Source organism: Dendrobates tinctorius, unplaced genomic scaffold, assembly GCF_039654945.1.
Source record: "Dendrobates tinctorius isolate UK_male_01 unplaced genomic scaffold, ASM3965494v1 ptg000007l, whole genome shotgun sequence".
Taxonomy (NCBI): domain Eukaryota; kingdom Metazoa; phylum Chordata; class Amphibia; order Anura; family Dendrobatidae; genus Dendrobates; species Dendrobates tinctorius.
The window spans coordinates 46135059-46155233 of record NW_027361675.1 but is presented as its reverse complement, the minus strand read 5'-3'; the positions used below and the strand labels follow the sequence as shown (position 1 = coordinate 46155233).

The following is a 20175-nucleotide window of genomic DNA, read 5'->3' as shown; positions in this document are numbered from 1 at the left end:
AGTGAGCAAGCTTACAATCTAAGGAGATGGGACGACACAATAAGGTAGAACATGCTTGTCATATACGGTCCAGCCATCACTATAATAATAAATAGGGGCTATGATATAAAGCTGCATGAGCCGGTCATCAGCCTGTATCTGTTTAGGTACAGTTACCAAGTGCTATTGGGTGCATGGTGGATATGGAGACAGATGAATAAGAGATAACAGAATCTGAGGAAAAATTAGAAGAGGGAATAGGGGAGAGATAGATAATTGAATTGAGATGATAAGCATGTGTAAAGAGATGTGTTTTTAAATCACCCTTAAAAATCCCCTTCACCCCGAAGCCCGTTTTCACCTTCCTGACCGGGCCAATTTTTTCAGTTCTGACCACTGTCACTTTGAGGTAATAACTCTGGAACGCTTCAGTGGATCCCAATGATACTGAGATTGTTTTTTCGCGATATATTGTACTTTATGATAGTGTTAAAAAAAATGTTCATATGAGTTGCGTTTACTTGTGAAAAAATCGGATATTTGGCAAAAATTTTAAACATTTTGCAATTTTAAAACTTTTAATTTGTATACACTTAAATCAGAGTCATATCACACAATAGTTAATAAATAATATTTTCCACATGTCCACTCTATATCAGCACAATCTTTGAAACATTTTTTCTTTTGCAAGGAAGTTATAAGGGTTAAAAGTTGACGATCGAGTTTTTTTTTTTTTTGTTTTTTTTTATGTTTAGCAACAAAATTTACAAAACCATTATTTTTTTTATTTTTTTTTTATTTTATTTAGGGACCACCTCAAATATGAGGTGACTGAGGCGCCTATATGACAGAAAATACCAAAAAGTGACACCATTCTAAAAACTACACCCCTCAAGGTATTCAAAACCACATTTAAGACGTTTTATTGACCCTTCAGGTGCTTCACAGGAATTAATGGAATGTGGAAGGAAAAAATAAAGATTTAACTATTTTTCACAAAAATTTTCCTTTAGACCCAATTTTTTTTTTTATTTTCATAAGTATAACTGGAGAAATTGCTCAATACAATTTGTTGTACAATTTCTCTCCAGCACGCCGTTATACTATATATGGGGGAAAACCACTGTTTGGTTGTATGGCAGGGCTCGGAAGGGAAGGAGAGCCATTTAACTTTTTGAATGTAAAATTTGCTGTAATAATTAGCGGACGCCATGTCGCATTTGGAGAGCCCCTGATGTGTCTAAACAGTGTGAACCCCTCACAAGTAATACTATTTTGGAAACTAGACCCCTCAGGGAACTTATGTAGATGTGTAGTGAGCATTTGAAAGTTCCCAGGTGCTTCACAGAAGTTTATAAGGTTGAGCCATGAAAATAAAAAAAATCACACTTTCCCACAAAAATGTTTTTTAGCCCAAAATTTAGTATTTTCACAAGGGTAACAGGAGAAAATGTACCCCAAAATTTGTTGTGCAATTTCTCCTGAGTTCACAGATACCCCTTGTGTGGTCGAAAACTACTTTTGAGGCACAGTGTAAAAGCTCAGAAGGGAAGTAGCTCCATATTACAGTGCAGATTTTGCTGCACTCGTTTGAGGGTGCCATGTCACATTGGCAGAACCCCTGAGGCACCAGAACAGCATAAACCTCCTTAAGTGACCCCATTTTACAAAATAAACCTCTCAATTAATTCATTTAGAGGAGAAGTGATTATATTGACATCACTGGTGTGTCACAGAATTTTGTACCATTGGGCAGTGAAGAAAAAATAATTGAATTTCTCCTTCGTCTCATTGGGGGACACAGAGACTGTGGGTGTGTGCTTCTGCCGTCTGGAGGCCGACACTAAGTGTACAAAAAAAGAGTTAGCTCCTCCTCCGCCGCATACACCCTCGCCCCTAGGCCGGGCGTAACTCAGTTTTTGCTTAGTGTCTGATGGAGGCACACGCAGTCTGGAGTTCCAGACTAGATTTTTTTTTTTTTTTTTCCCTTTTTTCTATGAAGATAAGATAGGGGCGACGGATCCTATAGAGAGGATCCGATCTCCCCAAATCACCAACGGGCGACCACGTGTGAGTAACCCTCCACGTGTCCTCTCCCGCACCGAGGGACACATCTGGGACTTTTTTCCAGACATCTATTTTTTAACGAAAGAGGGGCAACGCGTCCTGATTAGAGGACTCGGTTTCCCCACAACTTCATCAGGCGCGTGTGAGCAGAACCAGTGGTCAGCCTCCACGTTGTTCCTCTCCTACAACAGCAGTGTATGGAGGCCCCGTCCACCCCTTGGTTGTGAGTCCAGGGGGCTGAATCGGAGGCGCAGGTGAGAGCGGGAGCGGGGGTTCCGGTACGCCGCGAGTAAAACCGACAGAGCCCCCCCCCCCCGCCTGCACGGCGGATGGTCCTGCTCACCTTTTAATATATGGGGGATCCGCTCCTGGAGCGCACCGCAAGTTGGCGTTGCACCCGGGCTCCGCACGCCGCGTGTATCGGAGCGCGGCCGGAAGCCCGCCGGCGGTCGCGGCCCCGCTGCAATCGCGCGAAGCCGCGCGCCGACTTCCGGTGGTAGCCGGAAGTCCCGCCCGCTGACTTCCGGTGGTAGCCGGAAATCCCGCCCGCTGACGCGGCGGTGGCGGCGGCGAATGCGGAGACGCGCGATATAGGTTCCGGAGAGACTTCCGCCCTAACACCTCGCATCCACGCAGGGGTACTGCAGACAGGAGCCGGTGGGTGAGTGTATCTCCGTTTGGAGAACCACGCTGCTTGTCAGGGAAGAGGTTACCCTCCTCCTCCTTCTACTCTGCCTTCAGCCTGTGCAAGTATGTCTGCCAAAGGGAAAGCTCACTCTTTCCTTTACGCGGTTTGCGTGTCCTGTGGGGTCAGGCTGCCAAAGGCACAGGCGGGTAAATATTGTGAAGCCTGTGAGTCGGAGCGCGCCCAGGAGCCCCCCACTGTTTCTGAACCCAGGGGTCAGGACCCCCCGGAATGGGCGGTGTCCTTATCGCAGTCTATGCTGTCCCTTACAAGGGCAATTGAATCCCTTCAGGGCCCGGGCAGGAGCAGGGAGGGGGGTCTGCCGGCGGAAGAGAGCTCGTCCTCGTCTCAGGACCCTCCAACCATTAGAGGTCGCTCCAGTACCAGGCAAGCTCATATCAAGAGGGTTCGTTCCCCGTCAGCCGGACCCTCCGGGGCTTCGGCGGCGGGTATTAGGGCATCCCGTTCCCCGTCACTGAGCTCTGGGAGCGATCAGGATGAAGGAGAGGAGGAAGAGGCCTGGAATCTAGAAAGTCTGGGGTTCCAGGATTCGGTGGACAGTCTCATTGAGGCAGTCAACCAGACATTAGAGATCGAGGACGATGTGCCCACAGCCTCAGGTCACAAGGTCTCTTTTAAGAAATCCAGGCGACCACATAGAAGATTTGCCACGCATCCGGAGTTTGAGGAGCTAGTCCAGAAACATAGAGATCACCCGGATAAGCGTTTTGCAATGCAAAAAGCGCTGCAGGCAAAGTATCCGTTTCCTCCTGAGCTCCATAAGGCTTGGGTAGAGTCGCCAGTAGTGGACCCTCCGGTATCACGTTTAGCATCAAGATCGCTATTGTCGATACCCAGTGTTTCCTCTATAAAGGACCCAACTGATCGCCTCATGGACGGGCTTGCCCGCTCGGTATATGAGGCAGCAGGGTCGGCTCTGGCCCCCTCCTTTGCGGCGACTTGGGTGGCTAAGGCCATGGTTTCGTGGGGGGACGCTCTGTATAAGGCCCTCCAGGACAGGGATCTCCCCGCGGAGGTCTTAGAGGTGGCAAATCAGATGTCAGGAGCAAGTGATTATCTTGTCAGCGCCTCACTGGACGCGGCCGAGTGCTCGGCGGTGGCGGCGGCGAATGCGATTGCCATTAGGCGTGCATTATGGCTGAGACTGTGGAAAGCGGATTCTATCTCTAAAAAATCCTTAACCTCATTGCCGTTTCAGGGCAATCGACTGTTCGGTGAGAAGCTGGACAAGCTTATCTCAGAAGCCACAGGGGGGAAAAGTAGTTTCCTTCCGCAGCAGAGAAGTTGCCCGGCATTCAGGCAAACGCAAAGGCGTTTTCGACCCTTTCGTAGCCCCTGGGGGGGGACTTCGGCCAGGGCGTACTCCTCCGCAAACGATGGCCAGAGTAGGGAAAAACAAGTCTCTTACAGGGCCAATCCGCTGGGTAGAGGCCGAGGCCATTTACCCAGAGCGAAGGGGGCCAAGCCCCAAAAGCCTCCAGCTAAATGACTGGAGGCACTCCGTACCTACGGACGACAGAGTGGGCGGACGCCTACTAAGGTTCAGCCACGTTTGGGTCGCAGTGACACGCGACACTTGGGTGGCAGAACTTGTATCGTCCGGGTACAAGATAGAGTTTGTTGGACGGCCACCTCAGCGATTCTTCCGTTCGCGACTTTCCAAAACAGATTCGCAGGCGGAGAGTTTGTTACAGGCTGTAACATCGCTACAGCACAAAGGGGTCATCGCCCCAGTGCCGCAGGGCGAAGAGTCGCAGGGGTTTTACTCCAATCTTTTTTCGGTCCCCAAAAAAGACGGGACTGTGAGGCCGGTTCTGGATCTAAAGATCCTAAACAGATTCATCAGGGTCAGGCGATTCCGGATGGAATCCCTCCGCTCGGTCATTGCAGCCATGGATCCAGGGGAATTCCTGGCCTCAATCGATGTGCAGGATGCATATCTGCATATTCCGATATTCCCCTCACACCAGAGGTTCCTGCGATTTGCGATCGGAGGACGTCACTTCCAATTCGTGGCTCTGCCCTTCGGTCTGGCCACTGCCCCCAGAGTCTTTACAAAGATAATGGCGGTGGTTATGGCCATCCTGCATGCACGGGGCATAACGGTGTTACCTTACCTGGACGACCTTTTGGTAAAGGGGCCGTCGTTTCAGGAGTGCCAGGACAATGTCAGTATTACTCTGGATACCCTGGCCCGTCTGGGCTGGCTGATCAATTGGAGCAAGTCGTCTTTGGTTCCAGCCCAAAAAATCGTGTTCCTGGGCATGATTTTCGACACCTCCCGGGGGCTGGTGATCCTCCCTCAGGACAAGGCGCAAAAAATCAAGCAAGGGATACGGAACCTTCTACAGCCGGGCTCCAGATCCATCCGGTATGGCATGAGTGTTTTGGGCAGAATGGTGGCGGCGATAGAAGCAATCCCGTTTGCCCAGTTCCATCTCCGGCCGCTTCAGCATGCGCTCTTGACAGCATGGGACCGGAGGCTGCTGTCTCTCAGTCATCGGTGCAAGTTGTCTCCGCTGGTACGGGGTTCACTCCGGTGGTGGACTCGCGACTCGTCTCTGGTCCAGGGGAAACCCTTTCCCCCGGAACAATGGTTGGTGGTGACGACCGATGCAAGCCTGCAAGGTTGGGGAGCAGTTTTCCAGAGTCACATAGCCCAGGGGCGGTGGTCCGTTCAGGAGATAGTTCTCCCGATCAACATTCTGGAGATACGGGCAATACGATTGGCCCTACAACATTTCCAGTGTTTCCTGAGACACCGGCCGGTGCGCATCCAGACGGACAATGCTACAGCAGTAGCATATGTCAACCATCAAGGGGGCACGCGCAGCCAGGCAGCCATGCGCGAGGTCGGACTGGTACTACGTTGGGCGGAGAAGAACCGCGTGGTAATTTCAGCGGTGCACATTCCAGGAGTCGAAAACTGGGCGGCAGATTTTCTCAGCCGACAGGGGGTCGCGGCAGGGGAATGGTCCCTGCACCCCGAGATCTTTCAGCAGATCTGCCAACGGTGGGGGACACCAGACGTGGACCTTATGGCATCCAGAGAGAATGCCAAAGTACTAAGGTTTGTCGCTCGATCCCTCGATCCGCAGGCAATCGCAGCAGACGCGCTGGTGCTCCCGTGGAACCAGTTTCGTCTCCCGTACTTGTTCCCCCCGCTGCCGCTGCTTCCAAGAGTTATCAGGAAAATAAGGAGAGAGAAGGTTCCAGCAATTCTGCTGGCCCCAGACTGGCCCCGGCGGGCCTGGTACGCAGATCTGGTCCAACTAGTGGTGGACGTACCCTGACGTCTTCCAGATCGGCCGGACTTACTGTCCCAAGGGCCGATCTGCCATCCGAACTTAGGGGCCCTGTGTTTGACGGCGTGGCCATTGAATCTTGGCTGTTAACACAGGCAGGATTCAGACGCGATGTGGCGGCCACGATGGTGAGTGCCCGAAAGCCTTCCTCGGCGAGGGTGTATCATCGAACTTGGGAAGTTTTCTTCCGTTGGTGTAGGGATCGTGAAGTGGCTCCTCTGGTTTTTTCGATCCCCAACGTACTGGCTTTTCTACAGGCAGGGCTGGACGCAGGGTTGGCCCCGAGTTCCCTCAGAACGCAAATCTCGGCCCTGTCGGTACTTTTCCAACGAAAAGTCGCTTCCGTCTGGCAGGTTAGGACGTTTATGCAGGGGGTCGCACATTTAGTACCCCCCTATAAGGCGCCGACGGAATCATGGGACCTGAACTTGGTGCTCAGAGCCCTTCAGGAGGCCCCTTTCGAACCATTGCAAGAGGTCTCCTTACCTTACCTGTCCAGAAAGGTCGTTTTTCTAGTAGCCATAACGTCTATTAGGCGGGTTTCGGAATTGGCGGCCTTATCTTGTAAACCACCGTTCCTAACCTTTTATAAGGATAAGGTAGTTTTAAGGCCAGCTCCCCCCTTCTTGCCGAAGGTTGTGTCTGCATTTCATATCAACGAAGACATCGTCTTACCCTCGTTTTGCCCGGCACCGGTGCACAGGGTAGAGAAGGCTTTGCACACCCTGGATCTGGTAAGAGCTCTTAGGAGGTATGTGACAAGGACGGCGCCATTCCGCCAGACAGACGCTCTATTCGTGGTTCCAGAGGGACGGCGGAAGGGGCTCGCTGCGTCCAGAGCGACTTTGGCCAGATGGGTTCGCCTGACGGTCCAAGAAGCTTATCAAATCAGTGGCACGCCGGTTCCGGCAGGGATCAAGGCTCACTCGGCACGGGCAGTGGGTGCCTCATGGGCACTACGACACCAGGCTTCAGCGGAGCAGGTATGCAAAGCAGCTACCTGGTCCAGTTTACATACGTTTGTCAAACATTATAACGTACATACCCAGGCATCCTCGGATGCAAGCCTGGGAAGAAAGATTCTCCAGGCAGCAGTTGCGCACCTCTAATCAGGGGCGCAAATTAGCAGGGATTGGGTGAGCTAAGATCCCGCCCAGAGGACTGCTTTAGGACGTCCCACAGTCTCTGTGTCCCCCAATGAGACGAAGGAGAAACATGGATTTTTGTGAGTACTCACCGTAAAATCCTTTTCTCCGAGACGCTCATTGGGGGACACAGCACCCACCCTATCAGCCAGTTGGCATTTACTTATTTTGAGTTTTACAAATCCTTGTACAAGGTTTAGGGTGGCCCCCTTTTTCAGACATATAGTTTCTTGCCTGAGTTTAAGGCGCGTTCTCCTACTGCTTATGCACTAAACTGAGTTACGCCCGGCCTAGGGGCGAGGGTGTATGCGGCGGAGGAGGAGCTAACTCTTTTTTTGTACACTTAGTGTCGGCCTCCAGACGGCAGAAGCACACACCCACAGTCTCTGTGTCCCCCAATGAGCGTCTCGGAGAAAAGGATTTTACGGTGAGTACTCACAAAAATCCATGTTTTTACCACCAAAATTGTGTGTTAGCCCCAAATTTTACATTTTTATACTGTGAAATGGGTAAAAATGGCAGCAAAATTTGTCCCACAATTTCTGCTGAAGGTAAAAATACCCCATGTATGTCTGTACTGGACTGCTTAGTCATACAGAGAGACTCAGAAGTGACGGAGCGCTATTTTGTCTCTTGGAGCACAGATTTTCCTAGAATAGTTTGTGGACTCCATATATAGCACCCCTAAGTGCTAGAAAAGCAGATTTCACCCTCAAGTGACACCATTTTGGAAATTATACCCCTTTGGGAATTTATCTACAGAGGTAGTGATGATTTTGACTCCATGGGTGTTTTCCAGAAACAAGCAGCACTGGATGTTGCTGATTGAAAATTGCAAACTGCCATTTTAGTGACCAGTACGTTGTAGTGACCAGTATGTTGCTGTCACCAGTACGCTATGCCCAACTCACGCTTCTGGAGACACGCTCCTGGAGACACCCTCCTGTAAATTAGGCGGGAATTTCCTGAATTTCGTTTGAAGGGCGAGGAGCCATTTTACTTTTCCAGAGCCTTTGTGCTTCCAGTAACATGGAAGCCCCCTATATTTCCGTTGAGAGATGACGGACCTGAGTGGGGACTTGCTTTTTTGTGGAATTAGGTTTAAGCTTTTATTGGGAACATTTTACATAACGTTTGGGGTTTCCATCTAAATCTCCGAGTGACGATTCAGATGAAACCCCCAAGGGATCCATTCACTATATAATGAGGCAGCAGAGTTTTTGTTTCTTTTTTAAACCAAATATTTTTCTTAAAATGCTTTTTGTGAGACAACAGCAAAAAAAACAACTCAACCAAGAAAGGGACCCAGTCCCTCTTCTACGCCTTCCCCCACAACATGTCATACATACCATTTTGAGATAAATGTTTCGCAGTACTGTCCACAGCAGATTAGAAAGCTTACACTATGAATAATCACTGTCATAACATTGTTAATGGGGAATCTAAATCTTGATTTGGAACAGTTATATACGTTTCTATAGTCTTTGAAAAGAGAAAAAAGTGAACTGCACCAGAATGGTCTTATTCACACTTTGCATTTAATGCCGGATCCTTTAAGTAAACTAAATGTATACACAGCATATTCAACTGGGGTTCGGTGCTCAGCAAAGGAATAATAATACTATAGTCAATATACTTCCCGCAAGCCTCCTAAACCTGCATGTCCTCATCAAAGTTTATCATACAGATTAAATAAAAACAACTTTGATATCATCCTTCTCATCGTGGTGAGAGCAGCAAGCCTTTCTTCTTTTTTTGTATTGACTATATATGTGTCTATAGCTGCCCAATGTGAGATATAGCACCTATCATGTCTTTAAATTGAATCTAAACATAAATCAAAAAGTCCTAGTCAAAATCTTTGCAGGTCTCTGGATGCTAGGCTGGAGCCATCAATCCATGGAGCCCATATTTTTTCAAATATATATTTTTTTTCCACATTTAATAACCAATTAATCTTATTTATAAATTCTGTCGCTGTGGGCGCCTGCTCTGATAATCAGTGTTGGGCTATCCGTTTCCTGGCCATGTATAACATGCGTGCTTCCGCCATTTTGCCATATTCGTCAGTGCTCAGATCTTCAATATATCCCAGTATACGTACTAATGGTGAGGGATCTGGATCAGCTGAGTATGTTCTATTAATGATCGCTATTACATTCCTCCAGAAGGTTTCCAAAGCGGAGCATGTCAACATCATATGAAGCATGTTAGCCGGTGATGTTTTACATCTATCACATAGGGAGTCTGGTCTAAGCCCTTTATCGTGGAGAAATCGGGGTGTTCTATATGACTGGTGTAGTACCTGTAAGTTGGAGAATCTATGGGACTCGCTCAAAGACAACTGTGGAACTCTTTACAGTATTTCAGACCACAGCACCTCTTCATTAGAGCCTATCATGCCCTCCCATTTTTCTTTTGACGGTATGAGGTGTTTTGTTAATACAAGGTACAACAGATGCCTATAAAATAATCAGATTGGTTCCCCAGAGTTATGTGAGCTGGCTATTCTCTGTATTATATCATTTTGAGGCACTCCTGTTGTGAACTCCCTTGCTTGGATTTCTGAGCCGAAGCTCCCTCTGCTCCCTCTGGTGGTTACTGAGAGTAGTGGAGCTGGCCAGGTGGATGGAGGTTCTCCACCTGACGATGATAATTGGGAATCTGGGATTGCTGGCTGTGAGCATATAATAGAGCTGGCTGCTCTTGAAGGTTGCTGGTGATTTTTTCTTCTGTGTGCATTTGGAGCTCTTTTGTCCCCTGCCTGATCTGCATGTTCAGCAGTGATTCTTTTGACAATTCTTTGCATCTAATCAGGTTGTGTCTTTTTTTGCTTTGCTGCTAGGGTTCAGCGTGCTCCCTGCTGGCGGCAGCGCTGGGCCCTGCTTCATATGTTGGAGCTTGTTCAGTTCCCTGTTATGTTAGTATCTCTTTGCTTGCTGCCAGTTTATACCAGAGTGCTGATCTAGCGGGGGTGAGATCGTGTGATCTCAGGTTTTTTGTATATCAGAAGTGTTGGACTTTTTCAGGGTTTTGTGCGTGATTGCAGACAGTATCTTTTTATGTCCTGTCCTGCCTAGACAGCTTGGGCCCCATCGTTTGCTCAGTCTGCTCTCTGCCTGTGTTTGTGTCTCATCTTGTCTCACCAACAATATATGTTTGGGGGCTGTCTATTCCTTTGGGGATCTGCTCCGGGGCAGTTTAGATTTAATCTTTCTGTTTTTAGGCTTAGTTAGTCCTCCGGCTGTGACGAAGCGTCTAGGGCATCGTAGGAACGCTCCATGGCTACTGCTAGTTGTGCGGATAGGATCAGGGGTCTGCAATCCGCTTAGTTACCAACCTCTCTGGTCTTCTGGTGGCTTAGCCTGTTCCTGCCATCCTCCTCGGTGACCCATTCATAACACACTCCGTTATTTAGGACGAGACCCTCTGCCTGATAAGCATGTCGTAATTGAAGATACTTATAAAATTTCATGTTGTGTAGTCCATATTCATTCTGTATTTGTGAGGACACCTTGAACAAATCTCCCACTAAAACACGTGTAAATCTTTCTACTCCTTTTAAACTCCAAGTTTTAAACCCTTCCAAATTATATAGATTAGGGAGCCATGGCGTTTCCCACAATGATGTAAATTGTGAAAGTCCTTGTATACCCTGTAGTTTCTTCACCGTACCCCAAAGTTTGTGTATTAACAGCGTAGTTGGGGTTCTACAAGAGGGTATGTTAAATTTGTGAGACTCCAATGCTTCATAGAGTCTGAATGATAAAAAATGTGATTGGAGCAGTAGATGTTGAACTCCCCCCTCCAGGGTCATCCCACCCACGAATGTGCAGGAGCTGCCATGTAATAAACCCACGGATTTGGGACTGCAAAGCCACCAATTGTTTTATCTCTTTGCAGAGTTTCCAGTTTAATTCTTGGAGTTTGTCTTCCCCAGATTAAGTCCCTGAACAGAGGCAGCAGAGTTAAGGTACTGTTACATTTAGCGATGCACCAGCGATTCCGACAACGATGCGACCCGGTCAGGATCGCTGGTGCATCGCTTAATGGTCGCTAGTGAGCTGCCAAACAGGCAGATCTTACCAGCGATGCAGCAGTGGTCGGCGTTCGTTAAGTACATGTCAGACGGCAGCTCTGGTGACTACTTCCTTCCGCGTCCATGGAGTCGCTCGTCGGCGAAAGCAGGAAGCCGACGACGAGAAATGGACCAGGACGATCTCGTGCGATCGGCGATGTCCAGCGGGGAGCCGGGTCGGAGGTAAGTGTCACATGTAGCGAGATCCAGTAGTGAAACAAAGGAGGGCACCACCAAATGAAATGTTGGGATCCTCCTGCAGTCAGCAAAAGACAGATACTGTATAGAAGTAGAAAAGCTACTGACCAAAAACAAGCAGGGATCACCAAAACAGTATAGTAAATTTTATTGGACAACCATAAACAACACCAACATAAAAACAATTAAAAGTCATAACACATGACAAATTGTACACTAGGCTCCTGACGAAGCCACCTTGCGGTGGCGACACGCGTCGGGCAGGGCACTCCACAAGCTCCCCCATATGTAAGAATGTTATCAGGACATTGCGGGCAGTATTTTTTATTTATCTCTTGCAGAGCATTTTGTGCCTCTATCGTTAGATGATGTAATACATGGGTCTTATTTACCTTGGCTTTATTTCAGCTTGTCCTCTTATCTTCATTAGTGGTATTTATATTACATTGAATTGTGATTATTCTGTACTACTGTCATAATTGTTAGTGATAGGGGATGTTGACATTGTTGTTTTTTTTACCACAATTTTTACATCAAATTACACACTGCTCTCTTTAGGTTATTTGTACCACTTTCATATTACATTTAACTGCCTAGCTATTTTCTTAGTTATATGGGGGATGTCTTTTTGTCTTTATTAGGAGCCTAGTGTACAATTTGTCATGTGTTATGACTTTTAATTGTTTTTATGTTGGTGTTGTTTATGGTTGTCTAATACAGAACGTCCAAGGGGGGGGTGTTATGGCATTGAAATGAGAACTAGTCGTAACCTCCTACTCTACTCCAAACATGCCCTCTATAGCAACAACCCCACCCTCCATAGCTACAGGCCCTCCCCGTCCACATGAAGAAGCCCTCATCACACAGTAACAAATCCTACCCCTCTAGCAGCCTCACTGCAGAGAGCAGACCACCCAGCTGCTCCTCCCCCAGACACACGCTGAACAGTGATCTATGGAAAGTGAAACTAGTGAGGAGGAGGGAAAATCGTCCTGTATTCTGGGACAGGCTGCTCCCATCAGTATTTGTGTCATTAGAGACACAGTGCTCACACATACACTACACCAAATCTGCTGCTGTGTGAAGACATCAGTGACACAGAGCTGTCTCATTCACACAGCAGAGGCTTTGTCACACAACAGATTACATCAGTGACTGTCATCCTCTGTGCAGATTAGAAGCTGCAGACCCCCATCACTGGCCATCACACAGTCTGTTCTCACTGCTGCCAGCAGCCTGGGACAGTGAGGGAAGGAATTACTGATAATGAGTTATGTATTGTAATCATGGAGTGGCCCAGAATACAGGACGATTTTCCCTCCTCACTAGGTTCACTTTCCATAGATCACTGTTCAGCTTGTGTCTGGGGGAGGAGCAGCTGCTCTCTGCAGTGAGGCTGCTAGAGGGGGAGGATTTGTTACTGTGTGATGAGAGCTTGTTCATGTGGACGGGGAGGGCCTGTAGCTATGGAGGGTGGGGTTGTTGCTATAGAGAGCATGTTTGGAGTAGAGTAGGAGGTTACGACTAGTTATCATTTCAATGCCATAACACCCCCCCCCTTGGACGTTCTGTTCAGAATATCTAGAAAACCGTGCAAACTAGTGACAGAAAGTAAATTACTTATTGTCATAATTCTGCAGCCCAGATATGTACTGAGATTATGTGAAAAGCCCGGACAACCCCTTTAAGGTCATGAATATGGACGCCACTCCTCTCCCATAGGCGTGGCGTACATATTCATGCACCTTAATGAGCGGTAGCACGTGACTGCTCCGCACAGGAAGAAGCTGAAGCGCCGCGAGATGCAGGGAGGGAAGTTCAGCGACAGGAGGGAAGTTCAGCGATGTGAGGGTAAGTATGATGGGGGAGCCAAGTGGAGCCATATATACAAGGGAGGGAGAGTGGGAGCGGAGCCATATATACAAGGGAGGTAGAGTGGAAGCAGAGCCATATACACAAGGGAGGGAGAGTGGGAGCAGAGCCATATACAGTGGGGAAAAAAAGTATTTTGTCAGTCAGCAATAGTGCAAGTTCCACCACTTAAAAAGATTAGAGGCGTCTGTAATTTACATCATAGGTAGACCTCAACTATGGGAGACAAACTGAGAAAAAAAAATCCAGAAAATCACATTGTCTGTTTTTTTTTCATTTTATTTGCATATTATGGTGGAAAATAAGTATTTGGTCAGAAACAAGCAATCAAGATTTCTGGCTCTCACAGACCTGTAACTTCTTCTTTAAGAGTCTCCTCTTTTCTCCACTCATTACCTGTAGTAATGGCACCTGTTTAAACTTGTTATCAGTATAAAAAGACACCTGTGCACACCCTCAAACAGTCTGACTCCAAACTCCACTATGGTGAAGACCAAAGGACACCAGAAACAAAATTGTAGTCCTGCACCAGGCTGGGAAGACTGAATCTGCAATAGCCAACCAGCTTGGAGTGAAGAAATCAACTGTGGGAGCAATAATTAGAAAATGGAAGACATACAAGACCACTGATAATCTCCCTCGATCTGGTGCTCCACGCAAAATCCCACCCCGTGGGGTCAGAATGATCACAAGAACGGTGAGCAAAAATCCCAGAACCACGCGGGGGGACCTAGTGAATGAACAGCAGAGAGCTGGGACCAATGTAACAAGGCCTACCATAAGTAACACACTACGCCACCATGGACTCAGATCCTGCAGTGCCAGACGTGTCCCACTGCTTAAGCCTGTACATGTCCGGGCCCGTCTGAAGTTTGCTAGAGAGCATTTGGATGATCCAGAGGAGTTTTGGGAGAATGTCCTATGGTCTGATGAAACCAAACTGGAACTGTTTGGTAGAAACACAACTTGTCGTGTTTGGAGGAAAAAGAATACTGAGTTGCATCCATCAAACACCATACCTACTGTAAAGCATGGTGGTGGAAACATCATGCTTTGGGGCTGTTTCTCTGCAAAGGGGCCAGGACGACTGATCCGGGTACATGAAAGAATGAATGGGGCCATGTATCGTGAGATTTTGAGTGCAAACCTCCTTCCATCAGCAAGGGCATTGAAGATGAAACGTGGCTGGGTCTTTCAACATGACAATGATCCAAAGCACACCGCCAGGGCAACGAAGGAGTGGCTTCGTAAGAAGCATTTCAAGGTCCTGGAGTGGCCTAGCCAGTCTCCAGATCTCAACCCTATAGAAAACCTTTGGAGGGAGTTGAAAGTCTGTGTTGCCAAGCGAAAAGCCAAAAACATCACTGCTCTAGAGGAGATCTGCATGGAGGAATGGGCCAACATACCAACAACAGTGTGTGGCAACCTTGTGAAGACTTACAGAAAACGTTTGACCTCTGTCATTGCCAACAAAGGATATATCACAAAGTATTGAGATGAAATTTTGTTTCTGACCAAATACTTATTTTCCACCATAATATGCAAATAAAATGAAAAAAAAAACAGACAATGTGATTTTCTGGATTTTTTTTTCTCAGTTTGTCTCCCATAGTTGAGGTCTACCTATGATGTAAATTACAGACGCCTCTCATCTTTTTAAGTGGTGGAACTTGCACTATTGCTGACTGACTAAATACTTTTTTGCCCCACTGTATATAAGGGAGGGAGAGTGGGAGCAGAGCCATGTATACAAGGGACTTAGAGTGGGAGCAGAGCCATGTATACAAGGGAGGTAGAGTGGGAGCAGAGCCATTTATACAAGGGAGGGACAGTGGGAGCAGAGCCATATATACAAGGGAGGGAGAGTGGAAGCAGAGCCATATATACAAGGGAGGGTGGGAGCGGAGCCATGCATACAGGATGGGACAGGGGAGCCATGTATACAGGATGGGAGGGTGGGAGCACAGCCATGTATACGGGATGGGAGGGTGAGAGCGGAGCCATGTATACAGGATGGGAGAGTAGGAGCGGAGCCATGCATACAGGATGGGAGAGTGGGAGCAGAGCCATGCATACAGGATGGGAGAGTGGGAGCAGAGCCATGTATACAGGAAGGGAGAGTGGGAGCATAGCCATGTATACAGGAAGGGAGAGTGGGAGCAGAGCCATGTATACAGGAAGGGAGAGTGGGAGCAGAGCCATGTATACAGGATGGGAGAGTGGGAGCAGAGCCATGTATACAGGATGGGAGAGTGGGAGCAGAGCCATGTATACAGGATGGGAGGGTGGGAGTGGAGCCATGTATACAAGGGTGGAACAGGGGAGCCGTGCATACAACAGGGGAAGCCACACAGAGCTGGACAGGACGGGGGGAACCACACATACATTTTCTGATGATTAGAGAATAATCAGCATGTACAGTACTCCAGTACAATTTTTCTTAAGTGCTCAATGCTCCATTTCCTTGTAGGTTCCAATCATCATTAGAAGTGACGGTCATCAGTAGAAGTAGCCCAGTGCTCCCATTGAAACAAAGAAAAAAGCCAGGTGCTCCCACTCATTCAAAACCTATGGTGAGTTGAGTCACATTATAAATGTTATATTTAATTGATAAGTATGCACTGCTAAACTACAACCACGTCCATAGCCCCGCCCCCTTATGACCAAAGCCCCACCCCTTTCACAGCTCCATCCCCCGCCCTGCCGGGCCAAGGAAGAATGGTCTTGCTTGAAGCCGGTCCCTGGTGCAAAAAGGTTGGGGACCACTGGTGTAGGGGATCCGGGGCCCCGGCGGAAAAAAATGTATACTATGATTTCGCAGCCTACGCTGCATTTCTTTACCTGCTGTGCGGAGCGAAGCACATATTGGGCCCGCCTCCCTGCCTGCAGCCAGTCACAGAGTGTATTGCTCCAGACTAGTTCAGTCCCGCCCCTTCCCTGAGCCCTCGCTGTCTATTAGCTCTCTGCTGAGCTGCCTGCCGCATGGACCTCTGGGAAATGTAGTTCCTGGTGGGGTGTGTCTTTGAGGGGGCGTGTCTTTGAGGGGGCCCCGTTTAAAAGTTTGCTATGGGGCCCAATCAGTTCTAGTTACGCCCCTGGTCACTGGCCATGAAACAGGTTCAAGCTCATACAGTGCTATTGCCGTACGCACCACCGGTTGGTCCATTCTTTTCCGCAGGCAGAGCTATCAGTATGCGAGGCCTGCGATCCCTAACGCGCCCAGGAGCCCTCCCCTGCGACCGCGGAATGGGCTCTATCTTTGCCGCAGTTTATGGCACAATCAAGTCCCTTCAGGCCCCAGATAGGGGCAGGGACAGTGGCTCGCCTGTCTTGGAGATATCCTCGACCTTACAGGAGCCTCCGGCCTGCAGGGGCCGCCCTTACTCTACGCAGACATGAGGGGGGAAATGAACCCACACAGCGTAGCCCAGCCCGACTGGTACCTCAGAGTCCATGAGCTCTGCTTCTCGCTCCCATGTTCCAGGGGGTGACAGCAAGCAAAACTCGAATTACGATTCCGAGGGGCCCCTCAATTTGGATGCACCTAGGTACCAGGAATCAGTTGTAAGGCTTAGTGAGGCCATCAACCAAGCCCTGAGTATTGGCGAGGAGTCCACCTTGACCTCAGGTCATATGGTGTCAGGCAAATGGGCCAGTCGGTAGACTCTCCCAGAGTGTGAGGACAGAGGCAATGACAGAGGGCACTGGATGCAAGATAACAGTCTGCCTCTGAACTCCGTGATGGGTGGGCAGAGCCCCCATCAGTAGACCCACCCATATTGCAGTTGGTGTCAAGAACCCGATTATCCCTACCTAACGGGTCTTCTGATAAGGATCCCACTGACCGTCTCAATAGAGAGCCGGGCTCGCTTGGTGTTTGAGGCCTCAGGATCAGACCTCTCTCCCGCTTGCACGGTAACTTAGGTAGCCAAGGCCATGATTTCTGGTCAGAGTCATCAAATACAGCTTTGCAGAGCCTGTGCCTACTGTCGGAGGTAGCTGAGATTGCGAATCAGATAAGCCTTGGGAGGCTAGTTCAATTAAGGCTACTTTCACACTAGCGTCGGCCGACGGACGTCGCAATGCGTCGTTTTGGCGAAAAAACGCATCCTGCAAAGTTGCCCGCAGGATGCGTTTTTCCTCCATAGACTTGCATTAGCGTCGCATTGCGATGTATGGCCACACGTCGCATCCACCCTCTCCTCCCTGAACATTACAATGGGGCAGCGGATGCGTTGAAAAACTGCATCCGCTGCCCCCGTTGTGCAAAACTTTCACAGCGTGCGACGATACGTCGGCACTACGCAGTGCATCGGCCGACGCTAGTGTGAAAGTAGCCTAAAGGTACTGTCACACTTAACGATGTACCAGCGATCCCGACCAGCGATATGATGCGGTCAGGATCGCTGGTACATCGCTAAGTGGTCGCTAGTGAGCTGCCACACAGGCAGATCTCACCAGCGACATCGCAGGGGTCGGGGGTCGTTACTTACCTGTCACACTAGGCGATCCTGCGTCCTCCCGCCCGGCTCCACGCTCGTCTCTCCACAGGAAGCGCCGCAGGAAGCTGACGACGAGAAGCTGTCCTGGACGTTCTCGCGCGATCAGCAATAACCAGCGGGGGAGCCGGTAGCAGGTAAGTATCAGACACAGCGATATCGCTAGCAATATCGCTATAACGTCACAAGTTATAGCGATATTGCTTAGTGTGACAGTACCTTAACACATCCTTGGATTCAGCTTACACGCAGCACTGGCTGCTGCAATGCGATTTGCATTAGGGGAGCCCTATGGCTGAAAACATGGCGAGCCTGCCTGACTCCCAACAAATCCCTAACTTCTTTGCCCTATCAAGGCAGCAGAGAGTTCAGTGAGAAGCTAGATCAGCTTATCTCCAACACCACAGGGGGGAAAAGCAACTTTCTCCCACAACAGGGGGCTAAGCAGTCTTTTCGTCACCAGTTTCAAACATGGTTTCGACCGCCTGTTCAGGTCGGCCCTTTCAGGGCAGAGATCATCAGATCTCATATAGGACCAACCCATTGGGGAGGATGTGCTCTATCCAGCCAAGATCAGGGGGATCAAAGCCCCACAGGTTCACGGCTGAATGACTGGAGAAACTTCCGGTCTACACCTGCAGGGTAGGCCGGGGCCTGCTCTGGTTGCGTGACATCTGGCTCACCATCGTATACGACGCGTGGGTAGGAGAGCTGGTGCCTTCAGGGTACAAGATAGTATTTACCAGCCACCCCCAAAAGGAGAAATTTCAGGATTTCTACTCCAACCTGCTTGTGGTCCCCAAAGAGAGGAAAGATTATAAAAAAAATATATATATATATATATATATATATATATATATATATATATATATATATATATATATATATATATATATATTTTTTTTTCCGGAGGGAATCCGATCATATCTGCCGTGACAAAGGGAATATTCGGCAGCTATCGATGCCCAGGGCGCCTACCGGTGCATTCCCATTTTTTCCTGGCATCAAGGGCTCTTACAGTTGCCATCAGCAACCTGCATCACAGTCTTACCCTTCGGACTAGCCATCGTCCCCAGGGTATTCTCAGGGGTCATGTCGGCCATCATGTCCATCCTGCATGCCCGGGGCATAATCATTTGGCATTATCTGGACGACCTCCTGGTCAAGAGCCCATCTTTTCAGTCTTACGAGGAGAGCATCAACTTCACGCTGGATACACGTCTCCACCTAGAGTGGCTGGTGAATTTGAAGTTCTGAGGTTTGTCCCCTATTCCAGCTCGCACAATTTCCCTTCTAGGGATGATCTTCGACTCGTCCCGAGGGTCGGAAAGCACTCCAGTGGGTAGCCTGGGCACTTCTCCAGCCGGTCTCCTGTACCATCCGGGTTGGCATGAAGGGAAGGCATTAGGGAAAAAGGTGGCAGCAATAGAGGCCGTTCCATTTGCCCAGCCCCACCTTTGTCCCTTGCAGCACGCCCTCTTGGTATCCTGGGACAAGAATCCCGTTTTTTCTCCGACCACCAGTGCCGATTGTCTGCATCGGTCAGACAGGCTCCCAGCTGGTGGACGATAAGTCCCTCCCTGCTGCAGGGAAAGTCTTCTTCTGCAAACCATTGATTGATGGTCACGACCGACGCCAGTCTCCTCAGATGGGGAGCAGTAATTCGTCACCACACAGCCCAAGGATGTTGTCACCTCGGGAATCGCGCCTCTCGATCAACCTTTTAGAGATTCAGACGTTTCGGCTAGCACTTTCATCATCTCCTGGAGGACGCCCTGTCCGAATTCAATCAGACAATGCCACGGCAGGGGCTTACATAAACCATCAAGAGAGACAGCCCCAGCAGGACGATCATGCTCGAGGCAAAGCATATCCTTTGCGGAGCCGAGAAAGGTCACTCTGTGATTGGCAGTTCACAGTCTGGGAGTGGAGAACTGGGCGGCGATCCTTTCTCAACCGGCGGGGTCTCGCGACCGGGGTATGGTCACTCCATCCCGAGTTCCCAACAGTTTTTCCAACATTGGGGAACCCCAGAGGTAGACCTGATGACTTCCAGGCTAAAAGCCAAGGTGCCTAGGATTGTTGCTTGGTCCCGGGGCCCACAGACAATTGCTGTGGACGCGTTGGTCCTTAAGCGGAACCAGTTTTCATCTTTCGTACCTGTGTCCTCCACGTCCGCTGCATCCGAGGGTTTCAGGAAGTTCAAGGCATAGCGGGGTCCAGTAATACTGATGGCCCCAGATTGGCCTCGTCGGACAGGTTACGCAGATTTAGTGTAACTATTCGTCGACATCCACTGGTGGCTGCCAGAGCCCCAGTCCTACCT

General features: G+C 49.1%; 1 protein-coding gene across 5 annotated transcripts in view; it reads left to right on the top strand.

Annotated features, from left to right (window-relative positions):
- The window catches only part of SCML2 (Scm polycomb group protein like 2), a 163840-nt gene that overhangs the window by 59453 nt on the left and 84212 nt on the right, over window positions 1-20175 (top strand). Inside the window, exon 3 of one of the 5 annotated variants that reach the window (XM_073574214.1) lies at window positions 788-7365. The exons of the other annotated variants lie outside the window; for them this stretch is intronic. Coding sequence (XP_073430315.1) covers window positions 4129-6045 — 1917 coding nt within the window. The 5' untranslated portion in view covers window positions 788-4128 and the 3' untranslated portion in view covers window positions 6046-7365. Of the gene's footprint in view, window positions 1-787; window positions 7366-20175 lie in introns of those variants that run through there. 5 annotated transcript variants of the gene reach the window in all.